The 11,941-nt window shown below is 41.6% G+C and overlaps 1 protein-coding gene across 1 annotated transcript; it reads right to left on the bottom strand.

Moving 5' to 3' along the window:
• Nucleotides 1-1,069: 1,069 nt before the first annotated feature.
• Nucleotides 1,070-11,734, bottom strand: supv3l1 (SUV3-like helicase). The gene is made up of 16 exons (XM_071904863.2): nt 11,312-11,734; nt 10,784-10,861; nt 10,485-10,592; nt 10,234-10,348; nt 9,593-9,761; nt 9,176-9,287; nt 8,534-8,611; nt 8,164-8,255; nt 7,822-8,002; nt 6,992-7,085; nt 6,334-6,453; nt 5,453-5,552; nt 5,089-5,169; nt 4,468-4,644; nt 3,247-3,395; nt 1,070-2,653 (listed from the first exon to the last, which is right to left on the bottom strand). The coding sequence occupies exons 1-16, from the start codon at nt 11,601-11,603 to the stop codon at nt 2,251-2,253; spliced, it is 2,349 nt and encodes a 782-aa protein (XP_071760964.2). The 5' UTR covers nt 11,604-11,734; the 3' UTR covers nt 1,070-2,250.
• Between the last annotated feature and the right edge of the window lie 207 nt (nt 11,735-11,941).

Below are 11,941 nucleotides of genomic sequence, written 5' to 3'. Positions count from 1 at the left end.
TTTTTTTTTTTCATAATTAAAAAAATAAAATAAATTTAATTGCAATAATACAGTAGGCCTACATAAGTTTGGGACAACAGTGACCAAAAAATCACTCACGTTAACTTCTTGTCCCACAATGTGTCTCAGTGACTGCCCATGGTGCCTGCGGCTGCGGAGGGTGGGGGTGGGTGGGCACTTGAGTCGCTGGTGCCCAGGGGCACCATGAAGTCTTAATACGGGCATGAATAATTGTAGTCTCTCGCCCTGGGACCCAGACTCTTGTGCTCCTGTCTTGTGGAGACCCATCATAAACAGGCCTGCAACCCATTTTGGGTCCTGGTCCACAGCTGAAGCAGCCCCGTTATAGTGAGTTACTGTTATAGTGTGTTGTGTTGCTAATATGAGTGGACTGTGGAGCTAATCCCTGGCCAGTGGAATGCAGCACTAGAGAGTCTACATAAGCTGAGCTTGTTTCCTTAAAGGAATACAACAAATATCCTGTTCAACTTACTTAACATTCTGCAATTAGTGGCAGTTTCACCTGTGAATATGCAATATTTATTTTCTTGGCTACAGTGCATGCTAGCTGAAGTTTTACCAGTTGTCATGTGCTTTATGGACCATCCAAGCTTGCTTAGCATCATCTCAAAGCTGCACCATAGTGCAGAACGTGGACACACAGAGGTGAAACTGCTACCATTCTTCTTGTTGCACAACAGTAAGTTAAGAGGGCATGTAATCAATGAACTTCAGATGTCCAAAATGGCAGCTTATCAGGAATAGCTGATTTACTCATTGCAGGCCATGCCAATAACAAATGTTGTCAGATTTTGTAATGCATTATCATTTATGGTTATCATTATCATTATTTAGCTTGGCCCTAGGTTGATGAAACCTTTTCCACACGTGAAAGACAATATCAACTATCAATTACAAAAAAAATAAAAAATAAGTAAAAGTGTCAAGATTGAAGGATGTTTCTGCACTTTTTGACAACAATAATTAGGCTATGTTTTAGGAATGTATGTGACCCACGTAATACACCACTGGTCCTGAAATCAAAACATTAATTATAACATAATGGCAAAAACATTTTTTATTCAGTCGTCATCATGTCATCATTATCCTAAATGTACAATCAGCAACTGGCAAAAATATGGAATATCATCTATAGACACAACTAGGGCTGGACTCAATTCAATCCATTTAAAATATAAATAGAAAATGCAATTCATTTGAGAAGAGTTTGATTTGAATTGAGTGCTCATTTTGAAATATATCCAAATACGTACCATGCCATCATGCAGTTGTGAAGTTTTCCTATTTTTGAGTCCACTCCCTGAATTTAATGAATTGAAAGTAAATTGAACCCAGCCCTGCACATTTACACATGACGCATCTCAAAATGTTTCTTGGTAGTCAGAATGCTTCTGACACACATTTAGGCAATGTGACATCCTGCGACTCTCCATTGAAACATTACTATGGTAAACACTGTTGCATGTCAGATGCACTGTACTAAGGTATAACTGTGGGAGTGGTAGTGGTAGCTCAATTAGGACATGACATCTCCCAAAATGACCGATGACAATGGGTCTATTCTTGTTGTGTATGAGGTACTTGCACAGCACCCCTTTGTTGGCCAAAGGAAATCCCAAGTGTGAACAATACAGTTTCATCTGTATTGACTGTTGGCAATAAAGCATCAACATGGCCAACCAGAGTTTACAGGGTTCCAAGTTGAGTCCAGTTGGGAGTTTTAACTTATGATCCCAGTGAAGTGAGGAGTGGCCCTGAGCAGCGGATCTCTCACCAGGCCCCCGACCATTCAGCAGGGCCAAGGGAACGCCTCTTTGGATTGAATGCAGCCAGTAGTTCACATGAAGGTAGGAGAAAGAAACTACCTTAACTGGAATAATTTCTAAAACTACCACCTACCACTTTAGCGTTTACCACATTCAAAATGAGTTCATCACATGTCAGTCTCAGATGACATAGTACTCTGGCATTAATCTCAGTCCAGGCCAGATCACATGACCGTAACCAATTACTCTTGTGCCAAAACCTTTATGTGCTGAGAAATACCCATAGGATCCATTTAACTCATTAAAACCCCCATTTCATTTTTTCAGAAAGGCAATGGTGTCAATGGGAAAAATGAGCCGGATCTTATCCAAGGTTTTTATCAAATAGTTGCAAAATCCAATTATTCATCTCCATGGGAACAACACTGACCATGTGCAACATCCATAATAATCGTTTTCTTGCTTATTTCTTCTTCTTTTTCCTATTCCCTTTGTTATTACTGTGACTTCCTGTATCTAGTGCACTCTGATTAGTGAGTTCCTGCTGTTTATCTTTAGACCACTCCCTTTGCAGCTGCCGGAGCAAGTCAGGGGTCAGCAGTCCGTCCCGCACCAGGCGACCGGCTAGAGAACTGTCAGTCATCTGCCCTGACCCTCCCTTTGCTCCCCTTTGACCTCTGTTGCCAGCTGTGAAGCTGCTGCTGGTTGATTTGTTGCTTTGTGTCTGTAGCCGGTCAGTGGTGGTCGTGTCAGTGGCTCTGATGAGGCGTGTGATATTTCGGACACCCTGTTGGATGATGTCATCGAGTTCCTGTTGGATCTCCCGAACCAAGGCGGTGTCTGGGAACATGTCCATGAAACGGTAGCTAGGAGACAGACAAGTTGCAGTGAAGCAAAGATTTCTCACATATTGACAGATGTATTGGGAACAGTAGAGCTCTGTAGGATGTTCTGAAGTTTTTAGATTATATTGACTGCTGTAGCGCCACCATGAAGACAGTAGGCTTTTGTACATTTTCATGCATGGGAAAACAGTTGTAGTACAAAGAGTAATATTACATAAAAATATTTTGTTGCTGTTGCCATTATTAGCAACAACAAAAAAAATAACAATAATAATAATATAATGTAAATGTTGTGCAATGTAAATGCAAATGTACATATGAGTAATAACTTTTAAAATCTCACTGGATGATCCTCGCTACAAAACGTGATGAGTGTCAAAATCAAATTTTTGAACAACGCCACATATCTCTTGACGCTTCACAGTCTAACAAACATCTTGACCATTCCAAAAAATGCTTGAATTGCTCCTGGAATTTTATTACTAATTCCACTGAAGTGTCCTTAAGCATAGCACAATAGTAGAAGTCTGTGGTTGTATGCAGTGGATGTGTGTTAACTGTACCAGGCGCTTTTCATTTTACGTTTAATATTACATTTAAAAACATTGTATTACCTTAACCAGAGGTACAGGTCCAACACGTCATGAACAGCTTCCAAGTGGACCAAGTCCTTTATGTTTTTGGGTGCAGCCAGCGGCCAGCTGACATGCCGACAGACCCAGTCAAACGTCAGCGGCTCATCTCGACTGAACTGACGGGCAAACTGCAGGAGAAACATCATCATCATCGTACAGGCTTTGTTGTCCACAGCATCATAGTATTACAACCAGCAGAGGATAAACACAGGAGAACAAGCCTGAGGGAACTTCATCAGCCTGATCATTTCCATAATGACTGCTGAAAACAACACAAGTCAACTTTCAATTATCAATTTATTATCAATTGCCGATTTATTATCAATTAACAAAGTAGATATACGACAGACAAATTCTACCATTGTAATACTATAAGTATAAAATGTCATCATGATACGAAAACTGCAGATTATACCCAGCTCTCATATCCAGCTCGCATATCCTTCAGAAATGATGGTAAATGCAGGAACAATAAGAGAAAAAACGTTTTCTGCACACCAAAACTGTGACTGACATAAAATATTTATTTTTAATTCTCATATTGCCATTAATAACTGAACCTGGGAAAATTATTTAAATATTTTGCTATGCAGTAACATTATACACTTGTTGCTTACTTACTTAAAACGTATTATTGACTACACAGCTGAACAAGCAGAAGAGTAGTAGCAGTAGCAGAAGAGTTTTTTTGAGCACAACCCTTCATCTCAAAGGTTGAGGTTGATTATTGCCCTTGAGGGCAATGATTCGGTATGATAACTATAAAATGAGAGTGTCTCTGTGTGTTTGATACAGAGATACATATCAGTCGTGACGTGTTTATAGTGGAACACAACTTCTGCCCAGTCTGACCTCCATAAAGCCCTGTCACTGCAATTATTGCAACTTGTTTTTCTCATCTTATTTCTTATTTTCAACTGAAACAGGAAATACATTGATCTCATGACAGTTAAATCATCCATCTTCAGTCCACCTGTGTGTCAGTCCCTCTGCCTCAAAATAGCTTCCTTATTGATAGAATTTATACATAAGGATTTCTCTGTCTAACCCCATCACCCGTTTCCCACCCCGCCTTAAAGGTGACAGTAGTGACCTCAATCTTTCCACTCCCTATCAATCCTTCCCTCCTTCCCGCTCTCCCTCCATTTTCCTCCTTTTATCTCACACCTCCTTCCCTTGTTCCCTTCTCTCCATCCTTACCTTTAGAAAAGAGGTGCATACAAAGGGTTGTTTCTTGTTGATGGGAGCGGTGCAGAACACGTAACGCGACCGCAGGTTGAGCGGGATATGCTGAATCATATCAGCCAGAAACTTGAAGTCGTCAATGTTGCAGACAAAATACAGACCATCCACCCGAGAGAGGCTGACAAATATGTCCTGAAAGAGAGAGAGGGAGCGAGAGAGAGAAAGAGAATGGGATCAAAACATTTAATTAGCTGATCACCCATTTCTGTGAGAATGACAAAGACACCCTGAAACAGAGTAAATCAGACAAAATGAAGCCAGTACATCAATGATATTTATCTAACCCAACAAGGTTAAAGTATACAAGCCTATAACCCTAACTTTATGCACGCTGCCTATACTGTTAGTAAAGTATCACTATAGCCTCGGTGGCAGAGTCACAATGCAACATTTGTTCATAATTTTGTTCTCTGATCACTATTTGACTTGTTTTGGGCCTGGCTGTAATTTTGTCCTACTTTTCCATCTCCATGTGTTAATTTTACTCTCACCACTGCTGTCATGCCTAGTGAAGTCAGGAGGATGGATGAATGGATGGATGAATGGATGGATGAATGGATGGATGGCTGTACTTACTATAAGGTTGGACAGTGTAGCATCAGGTAGATGATAGGCAAACATCTCTATCTGATCTGCAGTAGGATGGAGACCTGCAGTCTGAGACAGAGGAGGAGAGGAGAACATCACAAACACCTCCTGTGCGTGTGTGTGTGTGTGTGTGTGTGTGTGTGTGTGTGTGTTATTGTACATCTATGTCTGCATGTGTGCGTTTGTGCATTCTGGGATTGATGGGATCCACAATGAGGCAGAGCGTCTCAGCCTCTCTTTGAGGACAAGCAGGTCTGTCTGTGTGTGTGTGTGTGTGTGTGTGTGTGCGTGTGTGTGTGTGTGTGTGTGTGTGTGTGTGTGTGTGTGTGTGTGTGTGTGTGTGTGTGTTAACCTCTATGGGCTCCACTGTGTGGCTGAGTATTTCCTTTAGGACAGGCAGATCGTCTCTGTGCATGGTGGTCACCTCTCCTTCTTTAAACTTAGAGGAGAACCTGGAGGAGATGGCAGGAGAGATGGGATTAAATGGATAATTTGACAGAAATAAAAATGACTTGTTAGCATTGTTAACATTCCTCATTGAAACCAATTGATACTGCTAGCTGCAAGCTAACTTCATAGCTTGGAGCACCTACAGGTATCAATAAAGAATACCAACAATACGAACAAGTTTTTTCAGGCAACAGGTAGAACGTCAAAAACAAGTTAGGGTTGGGCCCTCCCTTGCTTGCACATTTAAAAGCTATGTTTCATCATGCCATCATGCCCACACTGCGTTAAGTCACAATCCGGTCATGGGCAATTTAAAAGCGAGAGCTCCACTGCCGTTTGCACGCCCCTCCGGCAAGGACAAACACATCCGGGATCAGATTATGTGAAGATGATTGGTTGAGAGGAGGATGTACACTATTGCAGTACATACTCCTATTAACAACGCTCACTGGTTTAATATGGAATGCTAACAAGCCATTTTTAGGGTAACTGGAGTAACAATGTAGAGACTATTTTCATACAATATGACAAGAAAAACAACATACCAAAACACTAAAATTCAGTAAGTCAAGGTATCCCATCTAAAATAATGCTAGCTCTGTGCCAAACTCCCTGGACATACACCTGTCAACTATATACAACTATACTATACTATACTACAGGCATGTCCTGTGACATGCCGATAGTATTCGTTCTATTTTTCTCGCTCCCGCTCTCCATCATCTCTCTTCTCTCCCACCTCCTTCCCCTCTGACTGGGGATAATAATAAAAGTAACACAGACCTCCCAGCGCGGCCAGCTATCTGCAGAGCCTGTGACGTGCTGATGGTGTCCAGCTGTTTCTCCCCCTTCTCATTGACATTGGGCTTTACCAGACTGTTGAAGATAATGCGCTTTATACTCCTGGAGAAAGAGGGAAAGGGAGACAGACAGACAGATGTGAGGTGGGCTGATGAAATCTGATTGCTGATCAAACTCCATGACTGTTCCATACGTGTCAGTGTGCATGTACAAATGTTGTTTTGTTTGGTAAGCAGCTGTTTTGGATGGACGAGCTATCACTTGGCTGGTGGATCACTTGTATGCTGAATTTTTCAATGTAACAATTTGAAAAAAGTATTAAATCCTATGAGGTATTTAACTTTTCCCTATAAATAGGCCACTTTAAAATAACAGCGTCTTGCATGGAGGTTGGCATGATGTTTTCTCCATAGAATGGCACTATCATGGCTTGACTCTGCAAGGTGTTGAAAGCACATTCAAAATGTTAACATTCTAGTTATGACAAATTATGACGTTTATATGCATGTTTACCATCTGGAAAAAAGTAGAAGCTGTAAACGTTGGTTAACTAACACCTGGTTCTGCCTTCAGCTGAGTCTCATTCTGACACACAGTAGCAATGACAGTAATACAGTATACTGTATGTGATAGTACTTACAGGTTAAGTCCCATGCCGATGGCATCTGTGGCAACCAGGATCTTGCACGGGTCATCAGGGTCGTTGAACTTCTTGGCCTGGGACAGCTTGGTGCCTGTAAACCACAGAACAACCAAGCTTATAAAAGTTTCTTTCAGACAACTTTGTGCTTACGTCCAATTTAAATCAAGGCCAAAATTATGATTTATGGAAAAATTGTCTTGATGTCAAAATCAACAGTTTGCATATCTTTTTCAAATTTTCTATAATATCAAAAGGTTGACTAGTTTCTATCTTTGCCCAAAGTATGAATGCCATAGATATCAATTTATTTATTTATTTTTATATTTTTGATCATGATAATACAATGAAATCTATGACAAAGTCTAAATATTTATATAAATGGATATCATTGTGAACTGTTGGGATTTTGTTGATTTCAATGGCTCAACTCTTCCTAAATGTACTACACTGTTGCAACCTAAGGAACATCATTATTAAATACCAAACCCCACAGAAAAGAGTAACTCTACATTACAACATATTTTTTGAGTTGTAAACTGGTATTTAGTACTATGTAGTTATGAAATACAACAACAGTCATATTGTCAACATCTGAGCCCATATCTGCCGGTGCTGTATTTATCTCACTAAACCTGGCTCAGTTCGCCCTCCAGTGGCTAAAATGAGCAGCCAGTGTTTAATTCAAGATGCAGCTAGATACAAGATACAGGTCAAGATACAGTTGTCCTAAGACATGTCATTTGGTAAAAAAATGTAACTTTCTCACTCCGTCTCTTCAGTCGCACACAAACAGACACATATACATCTCCCAAAACCCACACACTTACCTGGCGGTAGGCTTCCATAAATTACAGCACATTCCTGTCCTCTAGCCTCGATCTGTCTGCTGATGGAGTAGATGTCGTTTTTACTGAAACAGACGATGCAGTCTCCCGGTCTTAGGTTGTCTAATGACTCCACAGCTTGGTCCAAGATTGAGAAAGGAGTTAAACGCTGGTAGGTGTGGACCTGAAGAGAGGGGGAGGGAGGGGGAGAGAGGAGAGAAGAAGAGAGAGAGAGAGAGAGAGGAGATGGAAGGGAGTGTGGGTCCCCAGAGCAAAAGGTTAAAAACTGTCAGAAAAATCACCCAGACTCCCCTCTTCCTGTTGAACTACATTACCCAGGCTTACCTCCACCTCCTCTCCTGTGCTGTACATCAGTTCTCTAACAAAGTTTATGGCCGCAGGTTCCCCACAAACATGGATCTCCTCCGCACACAGACCTACACAAGTACAGAGGAAAAAACAGGTGCTCAAGTTCAAAATACTGTTTGTACTGACAATGATACATGGACAACTTTTTGAAGGAATGGAGAAAGACAATCTTGCATTCAACAGGGATTGGGACTGGCAACTGGGGCAAAGGAAATGTAGCTGACATCATGGGTAATAAGGAACATAATATGCAAAAATACTGTTGCACATAATAGAAAGAAACACGAGGACCAGTGTAAGAGAGTCTCTCTGTGTGTGTGTGTGTGTGTGTGTGTGTGTTACTAACCCAGCAGCGCTCTGGTCCAGGCCCAGCCTCTGGAAAGGTCTCTGATCATCTGAATCTCATCAATTACAGCCACCTCATCTACAGACAGATACATATACGAATATCAAAGAAAACTATTTAAATTTCCATTAAATTCCTTAAAAAACTTTTTCCGGATAATCTAACAGGAGAAGCTTTTAGGTCCTTATGAGCAACTCTCATAAGGAGATGCATATATGTGCAATATTTCATGACGGCACATCAACTAAGGGATGAGACATGCTTGTTCAAAGTTTTCAATCCTTAGTGCTCTGCATTTGGCTAAAGAGTTTAATTTAGTTCAAATCAGCTTTCAGAAGCAAGACGCAACATTCATCCAAGCGTTGATTTTCACATACAAAAGTTTATGAATATTATTGTATTATCTATATAGAACTGTGATGGAGTCTATTCATCTGAGCCTCAGGGATTATGCTCACAACATAAAGCCTTAACATTATATATCAGTGGCAGTAGTAGCATTTCATGTTAGTCGTTGTGTAATGTAAATGATTTGTTAGTATTGTAAAAAGGTAATTTGCACAACTGGCCGGGTCTCCCCAGTTCAAATTGGATAATTTATCATTAAACCCACAGTATGCAGTGTGTGTTATATGTACTAACAAGGCGTGGTGACGCTACACATCTCGATGGTACAGGCCACATGACCTGCCGCTCGGCCCTCTGAGTCCATGAACGTCCTCTCCTCTCCTGTTACCAAGTCACATGACACGCCCTGGGAATATGCACACACACACACACACACACACACACACACACACACACACACACACACACACACCAACAGTCAATCGTACAGTATGGTGAGAATGAGATAAAAGATGATACCTTAAAAACACAAAGAGAAACAGAGAGGTAGAGAATAGATGGCCAGAGAAAGAGAGAGAGAGAGAGAGAGAGAGAGATGCAGTGGGACAAATACATTGACTCAATGAAAGGACAAAAATAAACAGAGTGAGCAAGAGAGAGCAAGATGCAGGACAGAGAAAGAAAGGTAAAGACGGAGAGACAGATACATACGGCCTCGTTGCTCTTCTCAAAGATCTCGTGGGCCAGCAGTTTGAGCGGTCCACAGTAGACCCCGGACTTAGCAGCCAGTAGGCGCTGGATGGCCTGGTAAGTTTTACCACTGTTGGTAGGACCAGCATGGAAAATCACCTTCCTCTGGATGGCGCGAGCCTCCGGGTACCTGCCGAACACACACACACACACACACACACACACATACACACACACACAAATATACACCAACATAGACACACACAGACAGTCACACAAACACAATAAACACAAAATTAGTCTTGCAGGTTATGACATACATAATATCATATATAAAGATACTGATTGAAACCTAGAGCTACTATAGAGGGAATAAATGTGTATAGCAGTGTTGGTACCGGTTAGTTATACCAGTACGAGAGGTTTTAATAGCACATACAGGGAGTCTGATATTACAAATGATAAAAACTATTCCAGTGAGAAAAAGTCTATGCTATGATTTACCATTTCCCCTTTAACCCACAAATCAGTGGGCCAACACCTGAATGGAGTTTCAACAGATTCACTCATCTCCAGTGAACTCCACATATTGTGTCCCACCTGATATCAACCAGTGAAGCTCATAGTGCCTGGACCAGTATGAAGATTTATAGCCTACATACCAGTTGGCAGGGACTCTGAGGTCTGAGATCTTTCTCAGGTCGTCCATACAGTCCAGCATGGGGAAGATCTGCTTGGCATGACGCATGAAATATGGGTAGAGGTCATCTATGTGACCTTGAGAGCAAACGAAAAAAAGCATTTTAACGAAATCGATAATTGACACGAACTCACATCTTGGTATGATGGCTGATCATGGTCGTGAATGATGAGAATAAAACTGTTCATTTTTACAGTCTAAAAAGTGACGAACCTGCGCCGCAGCAGACGTCATTGAGGATGATGTGCAGGTCGGCGGTGAGTGATGTCATCTCCAGGACATACTTCCTGAAGCTGATGAAGGCCTGGTGGAACAGACGAGCTGTACGTGTAGACACACACACACACACACACACACATATAAAGTCACATCACCTAGTTGTCACTTGTTTTTTTGTGTTATTTAAGCAGGGGGGTTAATGAAGAGCAGTTTCATATCAATGTATTGAGAATGTTTGGTGTGAAAACGATCAACAGATGAGCAGAAGATGCCCAGAGGGTTTCAGATCTCACCGTCCAGGCCGTGGTCTGCTGCCAGCTTCTGCATCTCCTTCCTCTTGTAAAATCGGTTCAGAACTTTCAGAAGCTCATCTGACCAAGAAGACGCAACAAACACAAACAGTAGAAAGAAACACACATCAGAAAAGAAACACACAGATCAGAAAAGCACTCACTTTCATGCCACCTAATGATCAACAACACACAAAGCTAACCTGAGCTCCCAGTAGCTCAGTAACAAGGCAAGAGGCTACTTTTAACTTGGTAGTTTGTGAAATTGTCTGACAAATGGTTAAAGCATTGTACAAGGAAGCAGAAAGAAAGAAGGGGGCTGTGTTGACACTCTGGCTCAGTACACATCTGACAGCTAACGTAGTAAGGCAGGAGAAATAAGAAGCGCTACCCATAAGCTTTAAAGTAAAAACAACCAACGAAAAGCTTATCAGCTCTTATTCTGAAGTGCTGAATCATTCCCCTACCTTACACCGTGACAAGTTATCCAACATCAGAGTTAGCACTAGCAGATAGCTAACGTTAACTCACTTTTATCCAGAGGCTGGGTCAACTCGGCTCCCACACTCCCATCTGCAGAAGCGTCTGTCTTAACAGCGAGGGGGACAAAAAGCGACGTGTCGGGGGGTTTTGGAGAGGAACTATTAGACGAAACACTTCGGCTGGAAACCGTAGAAACAGCCTGGTGCCGTTTTGACAACAAACTAGATCCAGAAACATGACAGACGCGACTCTCGGGCAAGGCACCAGTAGCCCGGGGAGTCAGGGCGCTAATTCGTCTTTGAACCCGCGACAACAGATACACACACCGGTTTACTGACATCTTTGTGGGTGGATAATGTCCCCAGTGACGGCGCCGTGTGTGGGTTGTGTCCGAGATGATTATTACTATCGCTGCATGTTGTTCAGTAAGTCTACATTAGCAGGACACACCGCCAACTTCAACAGAGGACGTTCAATACATCGTCTTCTTTCTGGTATCCAACGTGGGATAGGCCCAATCGCTGAGTAGCCGGCCACAAATGTGCCTGTTTTGAAATTGCGCAGAAAATGAGTATATAAATAATGTAAAAATAATTACAATACAGTGTAGTTAGCGGATTCAAGGTTTTTTTTTAATAAGTCATTATAGCTATAAAATTGCAGTTGGTTTCAACTTCT

This window comes from Centroberyx gerrardi, chromosome 1, assembly GCF_048128805.1.
Source record: "Centroberyx gerrardi isolate f3 chromosome 1, fCenGer3.hap1.cur.20231027, whole genome shotgun sequence".
Taxonomy (NCBI): Eukaryota; Metazoa; Chordata; class Actinopteri; order Beryciformes; family Berycidae; genus Centroberyx; species Centroberyx gerrardi.
This window is presented reverse-complemented; position numbering and strand designations above follow the sequence as displayed.